The sequence below is a fragment of the Bacillus rossius genome, chromosome 17 (assembly GCF_032445375.1).
Source record: "Bacillus rossius redtenbacheri isolate Brsri chromosome 17, Brsri_v3, whole genome shotgun sequence".
Classification (NCBI taxonomy): Eukaryota; Metazoa; Arthropoda; class Insecta; order Phasmatodea; family Bacillidae; genus Bacillus; species Bacillus rossius.
Genome location: NC_086344.1, coordinates 38,872,041 through 38,895,455, shown reverse-complemented (window position 1 = coordinate 38,895,455; position 23,415 = coordinate 38,872,041). Strand labels below are relative to the sequence as shown.

The following is a 23,415-nucleotide window of genomic DNA, read 5'->3' as shown; positions in this document are numbered from 1 at the left end:
GCGAAAAGATTTTCCGACCAGCTGTGTCCTAAAACTCTATAACATTTTCTGTGTCTCGTGGTTGGCTGGGTTTACTTCAGGTGCATGTCTACTGTCGGCGCACCAATCACAGCCACCCAGTGCGGAAGCAAACTCGTCCTGAGTGGCCCGGCCAGACAGGGGCGATGGCTTCTCTCGCAAACGGCCACCAATCACAAGGGAGCAATGGCATACCTTGTTGCAGTCTAACTAGCGAGCAGATTATTTCGCGAAAAACGCATGCCCCTGGCAATAGGTTGAAACTAAAGCTGCACTCGTAACGGTTCTGAACTCTTTGGACTCTTGTTACGTTCCGAAGGTTGCGTTCCATCGCGGAAGTCGAGGGACTGTCACGACTGGCGTGCAGTCGTGGAGGGGGTAAGGGGGAGGGGGGACTGGACCCTCCAGGGACCAATGGCAGCTCGGGTGTTCTCGGTGTGCTCCCGAGGGCTGGACGAGCAGCTCTGCCGGCCGGACACTGGCGAGTATTTACACTCCGGGCCGCGGCCGGCGCCCGGGCAATCGATACCCGCGTCGAGACGCCTCTCCGGGCGTCAGCTCCTGTTCGCGGCGCTGCGCGAGTCTGCGCGAGTCTGCACTGGAGCGAGTCCCCCGGCTGACCGCGCGCGATCTCGGCGCGCCGCACTGAGAGAGACATCTGTTTGTCTCAACAAAATATTTGTTTGCACATGGCGAAATAAAATATATATTTTTTTTTGTTAATTGAAACAAATATTTTGTAGTGGTAAAGATTCTGTTCACCCAACAAAATGATTTTTTTTTCCACCTCAAATGTATATTTGGTTAGGTGTAACAAATCATGTTTGTTACTTGTCGAGTTTGGTCAAGCTAACAAAATTATTTTGTTCCACCAAGTAAATATTTGTTTCGCCATACATAATCAAATATTTTGTTTCATTCGAACAAACCTTTTTCTCTGTGCAGCAACACCGACACTCCAATCTTCAGCTCCCCGTTTTGTGTTGAAGGCAGATTAACCCCTTAGGCAAGACGTGACACACACACGCCAAACGATAGCGCGTTACATATTCAAGGTAACGCCATCTATTTCCTGGGTTCTAAACTAAACTCTGTCATTGGCGCCGTTAGTCAGCTAGCCGCCGCGAGCTTGTAAGTGGATGAGATAGATGGTTGCTGATGAGCTCATGGTTGAAGGTTTCAAGGTTAGGGCTCTCCTGGATAAAATAGGAATGAAATGATTGAAATGAAGAGTAGCCAGTAGGAAATGGAAGAGTAGCCAGTAGGAAATGGAAGAGTAGCCAGGAGGAAATGGAAGAGTAGCCAAGAGGAAATGAAAAGTAGCCAGAAGGATATGAAGAGACAGAAATGATGATTGAAATGAAGAACTGCCAAGAAAAAACAAAGACTGAAAAATGAGGAGGTAACACCATGAATCTTACTTAAACTGGTGACATGGGCCAAGAAGACATGAAGATATACCAAGAAGAGATGAAGATGGGCAAAGAAGAGATGAATACAAGCGGACGGGTCTCGCCAAGGAGAAGGCTACGAAGTTGCCAGACCTTACTATATGACCGTGTGGCGGACATAGAGAAATGAAACACACGGTTCTTGTGTCTATGACCTACCTCCTATGATTATTTATTATGAAACTAAATTCACCCCTCTTTCACTCCCTTAGTAGACGAACACAGCAACGACGAACGGAAAATGCAGACAGACAACAAACCTGGACAACGCAGCAAACACGCGAACACGACGACGAAAATAAACAGGTATTATTGGTAGAGACCCGGAAATTTTCTCGGATTCGTCTGGCCCCAGGGTAGAATAATTCAAAGACACAGATGTGCTCAACCCGTGTTTTGTTTCCCATTTGTTAATTTCTAAGCGTTAGTTGGCACTACCTGATTCGCTCACTTCTCTCCCAGCTGGGCATCGTTGGCTCACGGTCGTAGAGGGGCGTGTCCACACAACTGCGGTCCAATCATAAAATTGCGACTAAATGAATGCGTGAAATTTCCGTATCTGTAATTACCGACAAAGACGATAGGTAGAGACCGGAAAAATTCGTGGGTTCAATGACCTCCAGGATAGACTCCAATATCCTCTACAAACTCGGGCAAATGCCAACTGTTCATTGGCTGCTGACTTGTGAGTCGTCTCGACTGGGTGGCCTGTGATTCGACACTTCTATGAGTGAGGGTCTCTAATTGGCCCTCAGTCCTCCAGATTAACAGTGAACCAATGACAGAAGCAGCACTAATGCATAATTATTTGAATTTTAGCATAACACCAAATGAACCCGCGAATTTTTCAGGTCTCTAACGATAGGTTTCCTGTGACAAAACAGTAGCTGAAATGGCGTACGACCAAAAAAAATTGCATTAAATCAGACTTCCCCATTCTACGGATCATTGAAAGAAAGTAGTTGTTTAGTTCCAGAGTGTTTTCCGGCGGGAGGGGTGTGGGGGGTGGGGTTCCGTTGACAGGACAGCCACTGATTTATGCGCTACCAACCTGACAGCAATATCACAGTCGACTCAGCCTCGCGATCCGCATGGACACGTCAGCTCGCCGGGTCGATGTTTGCGGAGCGGCTGATATCGATTGCGCTGTCGGTAATCTTCTTACGCGCGATTACCCCCCCCCCCCCCCCCCCCCGCCACGTCAGCGCTCGTAGCCCGTACCGCAACAGTTGGGACGTGCGGTAATAGTGGTACGTGTGCGGTGAGGCTTGCGCGCTTGTTGTTACACGGGAAGAAAACAAGTTTTAAACTCTTACAAACGATTCTTTTGGAAACAAGTTGCCAAGGAACATGCATGATTTTTTTTTTGAAGTTATACTTCTTTAGGCGCGTTATGAAAAAATTATGAGAGTGAAATTTTAAGATGCGCGCGCACCGTGTAACGACATTTTCAAAGGAAGATGGCGTACCCACGTGTATGAACCTAAACCCACATTAGGGGACATACCAAACGTATTGGTGTGCCAAATGTAACTTTATGATAGTGAAATTACCATGGAATTTATTTTGGTAAACTAAAATAGTCACAGTAAAGAGTAAATTCCAAGGTTTAAAAAAAAACATTATTTACGTATTACATTAAATATAATACACATTTTCCTCGTAACCTTCTGTTAGAGCAGTGGTTATACTGCGCGGTCAATATGCTGAAGGGTCTTGGTTCAAAACTCAGCGGTAGGCTGTACTCCTGGCCAATGAGAAACACAGTTGTGACGTCTCACCAGTCAGCAGCCAATGGACAGGCGGCAATGGCGCTAGCAAACAGAGGACTTTGGAGTCTGAAAACGAAAGATTTTTTTTTCCTGTCTTTACTTACGGATCATGATACGGTCTTATTTCCTCTGTAGAATTGACACAGTATTTATTAAATAAATGCGAATTTAAAGGTGTTTGGTTTAAATTTCTTCCCATTCATCTCAGTTCTAACAATATACCCCCCTCTCTCCAGTTTGTTGAGCCCGGAAAAATTCGCGGTTTTATTTCGCGATAGGCTAGAATCCAAATGTGTTTAATAACCTTTTTCTGCTTCAGTGATTGGACCACAGGTTGTCTGAAGGAATCACGGCCAATTAATAATCCTCAACTAAATGAGTATCGAATCAAAAGCATCCTAGTTAACAGTTGTTCACGAGTCAGTGGCCAATGAGTAGATGTAATTTGTCCGAGTGCATAGAGGATCTTGGAGTCTATCCTGCAGGTCATTGAGTTCGCGAATTTTTCCAGTCCCTAGCTCGAGGTGTAGCGGACTGTCGTGGGAGGGGGAGGGGGGGGGGTAACAGGTTCCCGCACCCCAGGGTCCGGACAAGAAGACGTGGTTATTAACCAGCGAGGCACAACAGCTCTTAGGCGGCTGCCCGCACGCCAATTAGCACGAGAGTTCTTCTCGAGATAACGAAGCTATTTTGGGGAGTAGTGTCTCCTCCCACTTCCCCCCACTCTTCCGAGCTCCGCGAACACACACACACAGACACACACAGACACACAGACACACGGGCCGGAGAGAGTCTCCATGTGTGCGGGGAGTCAACCGCGGGTGATGGATGGAGGCCCGCGACCAAACACTCCGACGCTGATGGCCGGGCACTTGTCAGCTGATGGACACTCAACTGGTACTCCCGCCGTTCGTCGACCTCCAGGATAGACTTTACGCTACGTCTTTGATTGAGCTTCTATGATTGGCCCGCAGTAGAGACCGGAAAAATTACCGGATTCCTTTCGAGACAGGCTGGAATACCAAACTCGTTTAGCTTAATGCTGCGTCAGTGATTGGACTGCAATTTACCTGGAGGACCCTGAGCCAATGGCAAACACTCAGCAAAATAAATATCGAATCATAAGAATCGCAGTAAACAGGTGTCCCGAGTCGGTAGCCAATGACCAGGTGATAGTTGCCCGAGTACATAGAGAATCGCGGAGTCTATCCTAGTGGTCATTGAAACCGCGAATTTTTTTCCAGTCCCCAGCCCGCAGCTCTTCAGATTAACGGAAGCAGTACAATTGTAATAATTTATTTAAGCCTATCACTAGAGACTGGAAAAATTCGCGGTTTCATTTCGCAAAAGGCTAGACTCCAAAAATGTGTTTAACCTTTTGCTGCTTCAGTGATTGGACCACAGGTTGTCTGCAAGAATCACAGCCAATGAATAATCCCCAACGAAAGAAGTATGGAATCAAAAGCATCCTAGTTAATACTTGTCACGAGTCAGTAACCAATGAGAAGATGCAATTTGTCCGAGTGCATAGAGGATCTTGGAGTCTATCCTGTATGTCATTGAATTTGCGAATTTTTCCGGTCCCTACCTATTGCGACAAGCATTTTTGGTTAAATACGGTGAATGAGTTTTTTTTATAGCAGCAACTGCTGAGACTACATATTTTTGAATGATAGCCTGATCCTCCGAGACAGTCAGTGTCAGGTCTGAACAAGTCGTGACTTGTCAGTCGGCTTCCAGAGCCGGAAGAGTGAGGTTGTGTGTACCGTGTCTGTACCGCATTCGTCTGGCCTCAGGGTAGAATTTCGAAGGTCATAGGTTTGTTCAATCCCACGTTTGGTAAGTCCGTCTATTTGTATCGGTAATTTCCCACACTAAAAGTGTATTGATTATATAGGGCAGTTAAGTATATTCTAAAGCAAAATGAATTCGCAAAACAAACGTGGTTATATTAAATATGCTTGTCTGAAGTCATAATGTTATCAGGATGTTTAGAATTTTCCGTCAATGCAGTTATTGTTCCAAACTTTTAGAATAGTCTTGTCGGCAAAAAAAAAAAGTAAATTGCTTTCAACTTACGACAACGTTTTATAAGTTTGGCTTTTTTTTCTTTTTATCATCTTCTTTCGCGATATTTTTTTTGGCACCAGCCCCGATCCTGGAAGCGAGGCCCTAATATCACCCCCTCTCTGTTTTTTTTTCTTTCTGTCACAAACTGCAACGTACGTATAAAACAGCAGTGGAAAAAAAATGGGAATGTTGAAAATGTTACCCAGCTTTACGAGTGTTCATTACCTCACAGAGATGCCACTGGAAAAATGTTAGAAAATGTTTGGCTGTGGAAGTGCAAGATTTTAACTCGTCATCTCATACACCATAATTAAACTCCTGCCTGAGAATGTTTCTCTATGTCATGTGTTGAACACAAAACTCACAAAAAGAAGAACAAAATAAAACTTATTTACTGTTACAAAAGATTTTCCAGTTTCCGAGGATTACTTTGTAATATTAACTACGAGAAATATTTTGTAAATTTGTACTACACATTACCGTGGTTATTTTTACGTATATGAAATACGATTTCGAAACGATGCTGAATACCTGTGTCTCGTCGTGTTTGTGAAAAAATGGCTCATATTTTAAAATATTGATTTATGTTTAATACAAGCGTACATTTATTAGAACTTGAAAAATATAATTATTATTTAACAATTTGACTTATTTCATTTTTTTTTTATTTTACGTATTAATGTGTGCATTTAATACTGGAAAGATATTCAGGGAACAATTTTTTTCAAATAACTTTATCTGTGGGCGCTACTCGGACAACACAAAGCACAAATACTCGGCAGAGAATCCGTTCATTAAATTTGTATCGGTACAGTTGTTTTCATGTAAATTTACAAATTTACAAATATCTGTAATTTTAAATGAATAAATACTGTTGCATTTACAAAAAGAATTCACACAGCATACCGTGAAAGCATTTTTTCCCTTTAGGTTTTTTTTAAGTTCGCAGGAAGAACCACAACAAAGTTGCTTGTGCAAGACTTGTTAAATACAATAAGGAATAAATGAAGAGAAGAGAGAGCATTGATGGCCTTGGGGATGTTATGTTGTTCTTTCAGAAAATTTTAAAATAAGTAAACATTTTAACAGCAAACTTGGAAATTTGGCGAGGGAATGTGTGGGAAAATACAGAGAGATGCCATCAAACACAAAGCGACAGGCAGCGGACCGTCTGCCATCTCTCGGTTATGAGCGCACACCGCATAATGACAAGAGACCTGCAATATTCGCGGTTTCGATGGCCTTCAGGATAGACTGCACATACCCCTGCACACTCGGGCAAATAACGCAAGTTAATTGGCTGCTGACTTGTAAGTCGTCTCAGCTAGTTCGTCTGTGATTCGATCCTTCTTTGGTTGAGGGTTTATAACTGGTTGAGATTCGTCCAGATGAACTGTAAGCCAATAGCAAAATTATCTAAGAGGTATATGTGTTTGAATTCTAACCTATCACCGAATTAATCCGCGAATTTTGCAGGTCTCTAATAATGACACATTGGGGACTTTTCAAAGAAACTGAGGCATGGTTATCGAAGGAATCGCCAAACAAAACAAATATCGGCAGTTTCACTCTTAGTTTAATGAATCTGCGGCGCAATATCGCAACTCTAGCCATTGCTAGCGACAGGAAGAAACTTGTGGGTTCACTGACCTCCACGATGGACTCCATGATCCTGTGCACACTCGGGCAAACCTCGCCTGCTCATTGGCTGCTGACTCGTGAGGCGTCTCTATTGGGTGACTCGTGATTCCATACTTCTTCGACTGAGGGTCTCTTATTGGCCCACAGTCCTCCAAATTAAACAGCGAACCAACAGCAGAAGCAGCAAAAAGGTATAATTGTTTCAATTCTAGCACATCACGAAAATACTGCGCGAATTGTTTTCAGTTCTAGACATTGCCAGTCCTGGAACAGGCGGGGCACTCTTACATTGTACATTTCTTTTTAAAATGAAACTTACTGATCGTTAGAGACCGGAAAAATTCGCGGATTCATTTGTCAATAGGCTCGAATTCAAATGCATATACCTTTTATATGTTTTTACTACTGGCGTTACAGTTCATCTGGGTGAATCTCAACCAGTTATAAACCCTTTAACCAAAGAAGTATCGAATCACAGACAAACCAGCTGAGTATACTTACAAGTCGGTATACAATGAACTTGCGTTATTTGCCCAAGTGTACAGAGTAATGTGCAGTCAATCCTGAAGGCCATCGTAACCGCGACATTTTCCGGTTCCTACTGATCGTGCAGAATTACAGATATTTTGGAACATTTTTACATGTACATGAAAACTGCTGTATCACTACAAAGATAGTGTTCGCAGTAACACTGGGTTTGGTTCCTTGGCTGGCCATTTATGCTTTGTGTTATTGCAGTACCTACATTAGTAAATAGTTATTTGTAAACCGTTTCCTGAGTATCATTCCATAATGACTGACTGGTTAGCGTGATGAAATTTGAAGTCTAAATGTTGAATATTCTATCATCGTTTACGTAGTGTACAAAAGTAATTCAATGCTTGTATAAAACTTTAATAAAATATTTAAAAGAAATTACACCAATTATCGTAGGTGCGACAAGAAAAAAGTTCAGTATTGTTTCGTGTAACCATATAGCAATGAGTAGGGACCTGAAAAATTTGCTGTTTGGATTACCTTCAGGATAGTCTACACAGTCCTCTGTATACTCGGGCAAATAACGCCAGTTCGTTGGCTGCTGACATGTGAGACGTCTTAACTGGGTTTGCCCGAGATCCGTTACTTCTTTGGTTGATGGTTTTTCATTGGCCCAGTCACCCAGACGAACTGTGAGCCAATAGCAAAAGCAGCTTAAAAGGTATATATGTTTGAATTTCTGACAATCGCGAAATGAATCTGCGAATTTTTCCTGGGCTCTAGAAATGTGTAGAGAGCGGAAAAATTCGCGGTTTCCTTTCGAGACAGGCTAGCATCCAAACTCGTTTAGCTTAGTGCCGTGTCAGTGATTTTTACCTGAAGGACTCTGAGCCAATGGCAAACACTCAACAAAAGAAGTATCGAATCATAAGAATCGCAGTAAACAGGTGTCCCGAGTCGGTAGCCAAAGACTAGAGACCGGAAAAATTCGCGAATTTATTTCGCGATAGGCTAAAATACAAATAGTTATACCTCAGTGCTGCCTCTGCTATTGGCTCACAACTCACCTGGATGTCACTGGGCCAATGAGAAACACCCAACCATAGCTTTATCGAATCACAGGCTGCTACGTTGTATCGTCTCAAAACACAGCAGCCAATGAGTGGGTGACATTTGACCGAGTGTACGTAGAACTATGGAGTTCATCCTGCAGGTCATTGAACCCGCGAATATTTCCGGTCTCTACCAATGACTAGGTGATAGTTGCCCGAGTACATAGAGAATCGTGGAGTCTATCCTAGTGATCATTGAGTTCGCGAATTTTTTCCGGGCCCTAGCAATGTGTTGTAAAATTTTACAACAATTTCATGGTAGCGTCAGGAAATAATGAATGTTTGGCGACTGGTTTCCGAACGCAGCTTCTGCGGAGGTACAGACGTGACTGCGTGAGTAGGGGACACCTGTATTTCGCGAATACATTTCGTGTCAAGGTATTTCACAAAACACTGTAGCTTTTCTCCTGTGGTTATCGGCTGAGGTCGGTGAGAGGTGTCGTCCCGCTCTTGACGGAGCCAATGAGAATGTGGTCACCGTACTGCTGCACCCTCACAATTTGCCATGACAAGAGACCTGCAAAATTCGCGGATTCATTGACCTCCAGGATAGACTCCACAGTCCTTTAAATACTCGCGGAAATGACACCAGTTCATTGGCTACTGACGCGTGAGACGTCTCAACTAGGCTGTCCGTAATTCGGCACTTTCTTGATTTAGTGTTTCCCATTGGCTCACAATTCCCCGGATAAAATGTTGGCCAATCGCAGAAGCGGTACAAAGGTATGGTTGTTTTCATGCTAGCCTATCGCGAAATGATTCCGCGAATTTTGCGTGTGTCTAGCCATGACTTTTAGAAAAAGCTACAGTGTTTTGTGAAATACCTTGACATGAAATGAAATCTTGAAATGCAGGTGTCCTTTATGCGTGAGTCCCGAGCTGATAACGACAGTTTACCCGCAATGCACACGTCCTGCCACCGTGAATTCTCGCCGGCGGCCGTTCCCATTTGCAATGCAGATGCGCGCGCGTTATTAAATACACGCGCGGTCCCTTTTTTCCCCACCGCCGTGTCCGCGCGCGGGGTGTGAAAAGGCGCGAATGCGTGAGTGGCGATTGTTCTGGGAACCGGGCGGGCGCTAAAGCTGACGTCCCGTTTTAATACATCCACGCTCCCATTTTCTCGAGCGACTGACGTTCTGAAAACCTTTACGCGAGGAGTTCTGGCCGAATGAGCAGCCAATGATTGTGGTTGATAGTTTCCCGCGAATGCAGAGAACTGCCGTGTCATCATACAGGCAGGGAAAATTATTGACTTATAATTAGGGACCGGAAATATTCGCGGGAAATGACCTCCAGGAGAGACTCCAATATCCTCTACACACTCGGGCAAATGCCAACTGTTCATTGGCTGCTGACCTGTGAGTCGTCTCCACTGGGTGGCCTGTGATTCGACACTTCTATGAGTGAGGGTCTCTAATTGGCCCTCAGTCCTCCAGATTAACAGTGGACCAATGGCAGAAGCAGCACTAAGGTATAATTAATTGAATTTTAGCATAGCACGTAATGAACCCGCGAATTTTTCAGGTCTCTAATGTTGATGTTTGAACTCCAGGATAGACTTCACGATCCTCTGTACTCTCGGGAAAACGGCACCCGTTCATTGGCAGCTGACTTGCGAGGCGTCTCGCTTAGGTACAAATCGATAGAGACCGGAAAAATTCGCGGTTTCATTTCGCGATATGCTAGAATCCAAATGTGTTTAACCTTTTGCTGCTTCATTGATTGGACCACAGGTTGTCTGAAGGAATCACAGGTAATGAATAATCCTCAACGAAAGAAGTATCGAATCAAAAGCATCCTAGTTAATAGTTGTTCACGAGTCAGTGGCCAATGAGCGGATGTAATTTGACCGAGTGCATAGAGGATCTTGGAGTCTATCCTGTGGGTCATTGAATTCACGAATTTTTCCTGTCCCTACAAATCGATAGGGACCTGAAAATTTCGCGGGTTTAATGACCTCTTGCATGAACTCCATAGTTAGTTCTAAGTACACTCATTCAAATGTCACCCACTCATTGGCTGCTGTCTTGTGAGACGTCCCAACGTAGCGGTCTGTGATTTGATGCTGCTTTAGTTGAGTTTTTCTCATTGGCCCAGAGTCATCCAGGTGAGTTGTGAGCCAATAGCAGAGGCAGCACTGAGGTATAACTATTTGAATTCTAGCCTATCGCGAAATGAATCCGCGAATTATTCCGGTCTCTACAAATCGATGCTTCTTCGACTGAGAAACTTTGACCGGTAGAGACCCCGGAAATTTCGCGAAATTGATTCGGCGCGAGGCTAAAATACAAAGCATTTTTTGTTCGGCACTGCTTGATTTTTTCACTTCACGCCTGGCTGGGCCTCGTTGGCTCGCGGTCGCGGAGGGGGCGTGTCCAGATAACTGCCGACCAATCACGAGCGAGGTGCGAGACGCGCCTGGCTGACGGCTGGAGGTATCTGCGCGCCGGGTTTTGAGGATGTGCCCGTGTGTATATGACAGAGTGATTTCCCCTGCGGCCGGCCAGGGCGGCAACCGGCAACACAGGCTTGCATCTCCTTCTCCCCTCCTTACCGCCTCACCCCCCCCCCCCCCACCCTGGCTCCTCGCGAGTGTAAACATTGCAGTTTTGCTCGCTCCGCGCGGGGAGCAATATCGCATACAGCATTGCGTTTTTCCCATTCACAGTAAAAAATAAAATTTGTACGTGCCTCAAACCATCCTTTCGAAACTAGCTGCTATGTAAATATTGCGCCAGCAGTAAAATTGACGAAATAAAAATGTTACCATACCGCCAATATTTTTAGTACCATTGGGAAATTTTTTCTTTGAACATTTGGTACAGCTGTTTCGTTATACATTTCCTTTCAACAATTTTTTGCAGTCAACAAACATTTTTTTTTGTAAATTGAAATCATATAAACGGTTTATTTTTTTTTAATTTTCATGATCATAAATTTTTTATAATGTATAATCGATACATTTCATTTTATGGGAAAACAGTAAATGGGTAATTTGTTTTGTTTTATTTTTTTTAAATTATAATTTATGGGATAAAAAAAATTCGAAAAGGAAAAATGTTAAATTTTTTCAATATTTTTAAATGAATAGTTTTCAGAAAAACCCCACCTTAAGGTTGTAAAAAAATGAAATAACAATTTTTCTGTCCATGCTTACTGGACCAGCTAGAGGGGTTTTAATGTTCCCTTCGAGCTGAACAGAAACTAAGGACTACTGGAATCTCTTTGTCAATTGCTTGGATTGAATGGGGAGTAATATATAAAATTTTCTTTCAATTTTGGTGAATTTTGGATAATTTTTTTTTGAAATGTTTATATTTAAATGGTTTTTAAAAGCTGAATGCAAATTTATAATGAGATAGGGTAACCGTGTTGCCACGACAGTTCGAACATTGGAAGCTCTAAGTAGTGTAAGTCTGTTCCCAATGTTTGTGAGCTTATCACACACTGCAATCATTTCAGTACAACTAGGCTACATTAGTAGGGACAGGAATAATAATCGGGTTCCCTGACCTCCAGGATGGATTCCATGATCCTGTGCACTCTCGGGCAAACCTCGCCTGCTCATTGGCTGCTGACTCGTGAGGCGTCTGAACTGGGTGGCTTCAGATTCGACACTTCTTTTGCTGAGGGTCTCTAACTGGCTCACGGTTCTCCACACAAAAAAGTTACCGTTATTTTAATTTTAGCGTGTCACTAAATGCATCTTCGAACATTTTTTCCTGTCTGTACTCATTAGTAGGGACCGGAAAAATTCGCGAATTCAATTACTTACAGGATAGACTCCAAAATCCTCTATGCACTCCGACAAATAACATTTTCTCATTGGTAGAGACCTGTAAAATTCGCGATTTCAAATCCCTAAAGGATAGACTCCATGATCCTCTATGCACTCGTGCAAATTACATCTGCAGATTGGTTACCGACTCGTAACACCTGTTGACAGGAATGATCGTGATTCGCTAATTCTTCTGTAAGATTCTTCATTGGCCCAGAGTCCTTCAGATAAACTGTGGCCCAATCACTGAAGCAAAATAATGTCAAAAGTATTTGGACTCTATCCTATCGCGAAATGAATCCGCGAATTTTACAGGTCTCTACTCATTGGCTACTGACTCGTGACAACTGTTAACTAGGATGCTTTTGATTCGATACTTCTTTCGTTGTGGATTATTCATTGACTCTGATTCCTTCAGAAACCTGTGGTCCAATCACTGAAGCAGCAAAAGGTTAAACACATTTGCATTCTAGCATATCGCGAAATGAAACCGCGATTTTTTCCGGTCTCTACTCATTAGTATTAGACTCTAAGGAATGGCACACGTCTATACTTTAGTCATCTGAGTTAAAAGGAATGAAACGCTACAGACTCTACGAAACCATGTGGTTGACGTTGGTTTTCGCAGAAATTCAACGTTTCATTTATTTAGTTAAATTTATACCACAAAGTTTTATTTTTCGTAAAAGAGAAATCAAAAGATAGGGCTACATTACAAAAATAAAACTTCGTGTGTAAATCTACATCTAACAAGATAGTGACGGGTGTTGCAGCTAGATTATACAGAGCACTTTCTATTCATATTTAGGGACCGGAAATATTCACGGATTAATTTCGTGATAGGCTAAAATACAATAATTATACCTTTGTGCTGCTTCTTCTATTGGTTCACTGTTAATCAAGATAAATGTGGCACTAATTAGAGACCCTTAGTCAAAGAATTATGGAACAACGAGTCACCCAGTAGAGACGCCTCACGAGTCAGCAGCCAATGAACAGGCGAGGTTTGCCCGAGTGTGCACAGTATCATGGGGTCCATCCTGTAGGTCATTGAACCCGTGAATCCTATGTTCAGGTTTACTTTAATTTAAAATGCAGTTTTTTTTAAATATGAGTAAATAGTAGTTACTAGACGTATAAATATTTAATATTAATTAGAAGCTTTTTTTATAAAAAAAATATTTATTTTCCGTCTTTGTGAATCTTTGAACAAATTCTCGCTGGAAAAACCTCTGTAAATTATAGTCAGCCTGAAACTCGTTAGCTGTATCAACATTGGCGCGTCTTTCCTCTCAGGACGATGTTTAAGAGTCGATGGAGTATCGCTTTAGGGAGACGGAGGCCTAATGACATCGTAACGAGCGTCTCTACGTCTCAACCACCCTTAAAGCATAGTTAGAGAACTGAAAAATTCGCGAGTTTATTTCGCGATAGACTGACATCCAAAAACGTTTACCTTCGTACAGCTTCTGCGATTGGCCCACATTTTATCTGGGGAACTTCGGGCCAATGGAAAAAAAACTAAACTAAGAAAGTGCCGAATCATGGACAAATTGGTTGAGACTTCTCACGAATTAGCAGCCAATGAACAGGTGTCATTTCCCCGAGTTTTTTAAGTACTGTGGAGTCTATCCTAGAGGTCAATGAACCCGCGAATTTTTCCGGTCCCTAAGGAATTAAGGATAGTCATTCCGGTCGGCTCCAGCCACGCCTTATGGGGCCCTCACGCCTTTCATGTTTACCTTAATTGCGTGGTTATTTACTTCAGCTGAAATCGGCCAAATCGGTAAAGATATTGAATTATGTATAAAGACACGAATATTTTGTGAGATCATTTCAATCCATTCTAGATTAAACTTACCTGTATATGACCAACACTTAAAAAAATTCTCATCGGTAGAGAATGAAAAAAAATTTTTGCTAATTCATGGAGACCTACAAAATTTGTGGTTTCGATGGCCTTCGGGATAGACTGCACGCACATATCTATCCCTTAACACTCGGGAAAATAACGCAAGTTCATCGGCTGCCGACTTGTAAGTCGTCTCAACTGGTTTGTCTGTGATTCGATCCTTCTTTGGTTGAGGGTTTATAACTGGTTGAGATTCGTCCAGATGAAACAGTAATCCAATAGCAAAATTATCTAAGAGGTATATGTGTTTGAATTCTAGTCTATCACCGAATGAATGTGCGAATTTTGCAGGTCTCTAACAATGGTATTGAAACTAAGACCCGGTCAGCATCAGTCTGACAACAGTGTGGTATTCAAGCGTGCACCAGACTGTAGGAGCTGAACACGACAGGGCGGGGGGGGGGGGGCCTGGCTATCGGCCCGTGCCTTGTATTCTTCCCGCGATCCTTTATCCGATAATCCTGCTCCTATACGTTCCGCCTCATCTACCACCACCCCCCTTCCCACCCTCCCCCCTCTACAACCCGCCCGAACACAGGACGAATAAACGACGTCGTAAATATCAATAACTCCGCGCCAGAAGGCGGAGTTGGGATATATCCGCGTCTTCGAGTGCCGGCCTCGGAGTCAGAGCAACATCAGAGAAACGTCAGGGACACGTCAGAGACACGTCAGAAACACTTCGGAGACAGGTCAGAGCAACGTCAGAGAAACGTTAGAGAAACGTCAGAGACACGTCAGAGACACGTAAGAGAGACGTCAGGGATACGCAATGTACACGTCAGAGCAACGTAAGAGACACGTCAGGGACACGTCAGGGACATATCAGACGCACGTCAGACGCACGTAAGCCACTTTCCTGTAGGCTACGTATTATCAAATCTTTTAGGGTTCACTGGTGAATAACACTGCCATGTCCTTCCTCAAACTACACGTGAATGGGTAACCACTGCTCCTTGTTTACAACTGGCCCAGAGTCGTCAAGGTCGTGTCAATAGCACTGCAGTCCAATTATCAACGTTACACTTGCATACTTACTCACTAGCACTTATACACATATTCTCGTACATTGTGGTATTTCTAGAGCCATGAATTTTTCGCGGGGAAAAAATATATATATATGTACGTGCTATAAGTAGAGACCTGCAAAATTGACGGTTTCGATGGCCTTCAGGATAGACTGCACATACCACTGTACACTCGGGCAAATATCGCAAGTTCATTGGCTGCCGACTTGTAAGTCGTCTCAGCTGGTTTGTCTGTGATTCTATCCTTCTTTGGTTGAGATTTTATAATTGGTTGAGATTCGTCCAGATGAACAGTAATCCAATAGCAAAATTATCTAAGAGGTATATGTGTTTGAATTCTAGCGTATCACCGAATGAATCCGCGAATTTTGCAGGTCTCTAGCTATAAGGTATGCCCGCTCTAGAGAGTGTTCCCTTGAGATTGGCGGCCGTCTGCTAGAGAAGCCATTGCCTTATTTGATCTGACCACTCAGGAAGCATTTATCACTGATTCGTGCACCAACAGTAAACATGTATCTGAAGGGCACTAAATCAATCATGAAATACAGAGTGTTTTAGCTCTCAGCTGTTCTCGAAATATTTTCGCGAAAAATTAATGCCACTAATAATTAGTGTTCAGCATTAAATTCTTTTTTTTTCCTTGCGGAACGACTACAGCTGTAATTATACTGTTAATGAACAAATAGTTAAGGGCTCAAAAAATTAACTTATATAATAAGAACATAAAAACATATGATAAATAGGGACCGGAAAAATCGCGGGTTCAATGACCTCTAGGATGAACTTTATATTTCTACGTACACTCGGTCAAATGTCACCCTATCATTGGCTGCTGTCTTGTGAAGGTGTCCCAATGTAGCGGCCTGTGATTCGACACAGCTTCGGTTGAGTGTTTCTCACTAGCCCAGAGTCATCCAGGTGAAGTTGTGAACCAATAGCAGAGGCAGCGCTGAGGTGTAACTATGTGAATTTCAGGCTGTCGTGAAAAGAATCCGCGAATTTTTCCGGTCTCTATTGATAAAATATGTGGTGTAAAAGAGTACTGTTAAAGTTGACGAGCTGGTTGTATGAGTAGAATAACTGCAGTCTCAGCGCGGGACACACCCCGCCAATCAGATAACACTCCCTGGGGCGGTGCTCGCAGCAGTGGAGGGCGTAAGGGTGACTCTGGCCTGGCAGGACTCAGGCACGTTCCAACCCTCGTGGATTCCCCCCCCCCCCCCTTCTCACTACCCAGTCCTCGTCATCCAGGGAGCTGACGTCATCCTGAACAATGACAGTTAGGCTTCCACGTTCTGCAGACCGACACTTCGTGATGCGCTAAAAGTCAAGCAACTACACATTTGTAATGGACCGGAAAAATTCGCGAACTCTATGACCTACAGGATGGACTCCAAGATCCTCTATGCACTCGGACAAATTACATCTGCTCATCGGCCACCGACTCGTGATAACTAGGGACACCTGCATTTCGCGAATACATTTCGTGTCAAGGTATGTCACTTAAACACTGTAGATTTTTCTTAGAGTAATGGCGAATCGTGTGCGTGCAGCAGTACGGTATCAACATTCCCATTGGCCCCGTCAAGTGCGGGAAAACACCTCTCGCCGACCACAGACCAATAACTACAAGGAAAAAACTACGGTGTTTTGTGATGTATCTAGACACGAAATGTATTCGCGAAATACAAGTGTCCCTAGCTGATAGCTATTAACTAGGATGCTTTTGATTCGATATTCCTTTAGTTGAGGATTATTCATTGGCTGTGATTCCTTCAGACAACCTGTGGTCCAATCACTGAAGCAGCAAAATGTTAAACACATTTGGATTCTAGCATATCGCGAAATGAAAACCGCGAATTTTTCCGGTCTCTAGTGATTCGGTGTTGCTTTATCCTGCCTTTTGGTTCATTGCTAGAGACCGGAAAAATTCGCGGATTCCTTTCGCGATAGGCTAGAATCCAAAAACGTTTGCCTTTTTACCGCATCAGTGATTGGGCAACAGTTTATCTGAATGACACTCGGCCAATGAAAAACCTTTAACAAAATAAGTATTGAATCCCTAGCGTCCCAGTTAACAGGTATCACGAGTCAGTAGCCAATGAGCAGATGTCATTTTCCCGCATGCATAGAGGATCATGCAGTCTATCCTACAGGTCATTGAAATCGCGAATTTTTCCGGTCTCTATTCATTGCAAATCTCTAGAGTAGGCAACCATTACGCACGCCCAGACAACAGCTTTAAAAACCGAGGGGAAAACGTTTTTGTACAACGCAGCTTTGAATATGTCGGGAACAGCATTTTATTTTTGGCCCAAGACTCGATCGTGACTTTCAAATAATGTGTTATGCATGGATTTTTTTCTTCACTCAACCCGCAGCGGGATGACGTCAGAAGAATGGGTTCAGAAAAAATGGAGAGGAAGGGGTAGTGTTGATTATTCTGAACGCCACTCGTGTCTCACTGCGTGCTTGTAAACAATATTTTTTTTCCCCCCGCATGGATTATAGCGCTCCGTTCTCTGGGTGGATAAAAAAAACTTGAGGATGCGCACAATAGCTGTGCGGTACACAGTTTATGGTCCCAACAACAAACCGCTTGCTTGCCGATGAAACACGACAGCTGCACGTTTTAGAATATAACAAAAACAATCCAGTTTTAACGTGAAACGAGTTCAATATTTTTGACGTGTGATAACGTCATATAAATCGATTGAACGCCGGCTGCACGCACGGAAAAAAGCATGACTCATTGTCACGTTCCGCCTGAGCCGAGCGTGCAAGAACCGACCAACCACCGTGCGAGAAAATCTTCTATAATATCAAGCAGGTTAAGCCAAACTTTTTAAAAGCAGCAATTTAACACATTTTATTTTTTTGTCCAGTTTCGTCATTTCAAATTAACAATTTATTGACATTGATTTGATTTCAGTTTATTTCTATAACTAATTGTTCGTGATCATATTTCAACAAATATTATTTTAATTAAATTTGCAAGAACTGTAAATAATATTTGGAAATTAAAAAGTATGCAATTTTTTCATCGATGTTTTCTTATGACGTTTATCACGTAAAATTATCGTCCGTAAACTGACTTTACAGACAAACACACCCCCCCCCCCCTTTTTCTTTGGTGATGGTACGCGAACCTGTTTAATTGCGACAAAATGTAATAGTTAGAGACCTAAAAAATTCGCGGGTTCATTTAGTGTTATGCTAAAATTCAAATAATAATTATACCTTAGTGCTGCTTCTGTCATTGGTTCACTGTTAATCTGGAGGACTGAGGGCCAATTAGAGACCCTCACTCATAGAAGTGTCGAATCACAGGCCACCCAGTCGAGACGTCTCACAAGTCAGCAGCCAATGAACAGTTGGCATTTGCCCGAGTTTGTAGAGGATATTGGAGTCTATCCTGGAGGTCATCGAACCAGCGAACTTTCCCGTTCTCTAGTAATAGTTAGGGCCATGCGTTTTTCGCGAAATAATCTGCTCGCTCGTTAGACTGCAACAAGGTATGCCATTGTTCCCTTGTGATTGGCTGCCGTCTGCGAGAGAAGACATCGCCCTGTCCGGCCGGGCCATTCAGGACGAGTTTGCTTCCGCACTGGATGGCTGTGATTGGTGCGCCGACAGTAGACATGCACCTGGAATAAACCCAGCCAACCACGAGACACAGAAAATGCTATAGAGTTTTAGCACACAGCTGGTCGGAAATTCTTTTCGCTAAAATCACATGGCCCTAGTAATAGTTCACATATGAAATTTTAGTTTTATGGTAGAAAAAAAATAATAGTGCCCCCACGTATCACCGACTGGAGGGCAGACACAGTGGACTGTGTCTCACACACGCGTGTTTGCAGTCTAGCCTGCCGGCAGGTGTCTGTTCCCTGGGAGAGCCGGTGTCGATCAGCGAGGCCCTCTTGGATTCACAGGGGGGGGGGGTGAGTCCAGATTGCGTTAGATTTCCCCCGAGGAGACCCGCGCTATTGACACGAGTCCACCGCGTCTCCGCTCCGCCGCAGAACCGCCCAAGTGCCTTCACGCCTCGTTCACTGCACTGGCATTTTTTATTTGTAAGCGGAACATACATAGGTAGAGACCTGCAAAATTCGCGGTTTCGATGGCCTTCAGGATAGACTGCACATACTCCTGTATACTCGGGCAAATAACGCAAGTTCATTGGCTGCCGACTTGTAAGTCGTATCAGTTGGTTTGTCTGTGATTCGATCCTTCTTTGTTTGAGGATTTATAACTGGTTGAAATTTGTCCAGATGAACAGTAAGCCAATAGAAAAATTATCTAAGAGATATATGTGTTTGAATTCTTGCCTATCACCGAATGAATCCGCGAATTTTGCAGGTCTCTATACATAGGTCCATGCATAGGGACCGGAAAAATTCGCGTGTTCAATGACCTCTAGGATGAACTCCATAGTTCTACGTACACTCGGTCAAATGTCGCCCTCTCATTGGCTGCTGTCTCGTGAAGGTGTCCCAATGTATTGCGGCCTGTGATTCGACACAGCTTCGGTCGAGTGTTTCTCACTGGCCCGGAGTCGTCCAGGCGAGTTGCGAGCCAATAGCAGAGGCAGCACTGAGGTGAAACTATATGAATTTTTAGGCTGTCGTGAAATGAATCCGTGAATTTTTCCGGTCTCTAGCTTTACAGTATTTACTGCACACATTATTGTGCTAAATAAAACAAATTAAAATCTTTTATCTTTTTCACAGTTAAAAAATTATGATTGAATGTAACATGAATTAAAATATAAAATACTTCACCAATTTTCGTATAAAGAAAACTCAGTACTATCTCGAAAACAACTATTTAATATAATGTGAAAATAACCATGGCCATGTGATATACAGAGTTATAATAAATTTCTTGTAGTATTACAAATGATTTATTGTCAACTGATTTCCAAAGAAATCTTTTGTAAAAGCACAGAGTTATTTTTTTCTGTGTACTAAATACTGCGAAACCTCCCCGGATTAATTTCGTCGTAGGCTAAAATTTAAACGAATATATCTTCGCGCATCTTCTGCTATTGGTTCGCTGTTAATCTGGAGTAGTGTTGGCCAATCAGAGACCCTCAGTCGAAGAAGTATGGATTCACGATTCACCAATAGAGACGCCTCACGAGTCAGCAGCCAATGAACAGGCGAGGTTTGCCCGAGTGTGCACAGGATCATGGAGTCCATCCTGGAGGTCATTGAACACTCGAATGTGTCTAGTCCCCACCAATGAGAACGTGGCTTCTGTTTACTGGACGTGCATGATTTTCCACAACATTAAGAAAGAGATACAGTGTTTTGAGTCATAACGTGACACTAAATATCTTCTCGCATTGTAGCCGTCCCTAACGATGATTTTTAGAAACCAGCTAATCTATCCTTAATTTCATGAACTGATACACGTGTTTGTAATTACAATGGACTGGAAAAATTTGTGGGCTGAGTGACCTCCAGAATGGACTCCATGATACTGTGCACACTCGGGCAAACCTCGCCTGTTCATTGGCTGCTGACTCGTGAGGCGTCTCTACTGGGTGACTCGTGATTCCGTACTTCTTTGACTGAGGTTCTCTGATTGGCCCTCGTCCTCCAGATTAACAGTGAACCAATAGCAGAAGCAGAACGAAGGTATAAATATTAGAATATGGGTGGTTATGATATGTATCCTCGAAATTTCCCCGACTCGAGACATTATGTTGGTATTGTTTCTTCATTGGCTGCTGTCACATTCACTGTCTGTCCGGATTGCCCTTGATTAGATTTTGTGAGTGTTTAAGAATTTAATTAATGTTTTCTCGTCTTTTTTAAGTGTGAAATTATTTTTTATCCTAGCGTGTTTCCAAATAGTACACCACGAACAACGCTGACATACTGAACAGAGACGTTAAGATTCGACAACAAAAGTGTCGAAGCCAACAAACCACTGACGCCTGCCCGAGCAGGAAGAGCTCTCTGGAGTCTGTCCGGAGCTCACCGAACACGCCAACTTCCAAGACTTTGCAATAGTTGGATGGACTTGGTTTATTTGTAACAGTCTCCGAGCACTCCGACTTCAGCTCCAGTTCCGCGATTCTAACCGCAGTTGTTGGCAAGACTGCAGGACCGAGGTGGCTGGGAAAAAGTTCTTCCGCGCGTTCCGTTTTGTGACGGGCAGGAACTCCAGAACTTGGCGGTCCCAAAAGTTTTCCCCCGTTACGCGCTCAAGCGATGGAGAACCAATAGAGATCTCGCCGCAGCTGCGGAGTCCAATCGGAGGCGAAGAAACTGTTGCCTCCCCCCAAGCAGCCAAGTGGCATGTGTCTGTGCAGCTCAGCCGGCGTCTATAATCACGTGACAGCGCCTGTCTCTTTCCAACGCACGAGTTCTGCTCCTGGCGCTGCCCTTGTCTCGTGCTCTGTGCGATGTGCACGCCGAATACACAACAACAATGCTATTGCATTTTTTTTTATCTGTCCGAACCATTGTACATATTTTGTAAAGGAAATTTTGGGATGAGAATTTTAAATATTCATTTTCTCGTTGAATTTTCATCAAGAGCATCATTTTAAAAAAAACGGTGCCCTGTGCGAGGCTAGAAAATTGGTATCAACTCATTCTAGCGGACGTTTCGCAAACATCGATACCATTGCCATTGTAAAAATACTAGAGATACCATCACCACTGCACAAAAAAAAAAAAAAAACCGCCTTTCTAATTTTCTCTCGTGCATTTTAAGTAGCGATTATTTCTTGTTACGATCATTAAAGTATACATGATAATTTCGTTACCATATATTGTCAGAATAAAATGAACGAAAAAGTAAGATTTCCTCATGTGCGGAATTTGAGCAACAGATAGGTAGAGACCGGAAAAAATCGCGGTTTCATTTCGCGACATGCTAGAATCCAAAAGTGTTTAACCTTTTACTGCTTCAGTGATTGGACCACAGGTTGTCTGGAAGTAATCACAGCCAATGAATAATCCTCAACTAAAGGAGTATCGAATAAAAAAGCATCCTAGTTGACAGTTGTCACGAGTCAGTAGCCAATGAGCGGATGTAATTTGTCCGAGTGCATAGAGGATCTTGGAGTCTATCCTGTGGGTCATTTAGTTCGCGAATTTTTCCGATCCCTACAGATAGGTAGAGACCTGAAAAATTCGCGGATTCAATTCGTGAAATGCTACAATTCAAATAATTATACCTTAGTGCTGCATCTGCCATTGGTTCGCTGTTGATCTGGAGTACTGAGGGCCAATTTAGAGACCCTCACTCATAGAAGTGTCGAATCACAGGCCACCCAGTCGAGACGACTCACAAGTCAGCAGCCAATGAACAGTTTGCAGTTGCCCGAGTGTGTAAAGGATAGTGGAGTCTATCCTGTGGGTCATTTAGTTCGCGAATTTTTTCCGGTCCCTACAGACAGGACACCAAAAATCCGTTCCTTAGAAACAAGGGCCTGGCCGAGTCCTGTCTTGGACCAGGAATGTGGTCAGGGCACAGGTACAGTCCACGAGTGCCAGGATCTGCGGGCAGCCGGCAGCTGTGTCGAGCTGGCAGCTGCGGACTGCGCATGTGCGGGAAGGACACACAGACCTCCTCCAGGAAGCAACAATATTTTGTTTCCGAGCGCTCAGGCCTCCGGGGCCGGAAGATGGATTCCGTCTCGCGCGGCGGGCACGGAGCGCGTGAATAATAAAAAAAAAGGGGGAGGAGGAAAGGGTTTTGTCTGGGGAACGAGGGGTTGAAGGGGGGTGGAAGGGTGGAAGGGGGGTGGCAGAGGCGACGCCTGGGACGGGACATTTGGTATTCAAATTTGGAGAGCGGGGGCCCCGCGGGGAGCAGAGACGTCGCCGACGGCATATTGAGTGCGCGCGGTGTCCGTGCAGTGGCGTGTCCTGGCTGTCCGGGAGCTGTCCGCACGTCACGACCGCAACTGGCGAGCTGTCCTCGGCTTCAGCTCACGCAGAACGCTGGTCACAAGCGGTCCAGGGATCTTCGCAAGTTGCACGGACACTCAGCTCACTTGCTTATAAGTAGAGACCGGAAAAATTCGCGGGTTCATTGACCTCCAGGATGGACTCCAATATCCTCTACACACTCGGGCAAATGCTAACTGCTCATTGGCTGCTGACTTGTGAGTCGTCTCGACTGGGTGG

At 43.7% G+C, this 23,415-nt stretch overlaps 1 protein-coding gene across 1 annotated transcript in view; it reads left to right on the top strand.

Annotated features, from left to right (window-relative positions):
- The first annotated feature begins 432 nt into the window (after positions 1-432).
- The window catches only part of LOC134540659 (cell adhesion molecule Dscam2-like), a 149,076-nt gene continuing 126,093 nt past the window's right edge, over positions 433-23,415 (top strand). Inside the window, 1 exon segment of the mRNA XM_063383532.1 lies at positions 433-609. Within this exon segment, the coding sequence (XP_063239602.1) occupies positions 433-609 (177 nt within the window).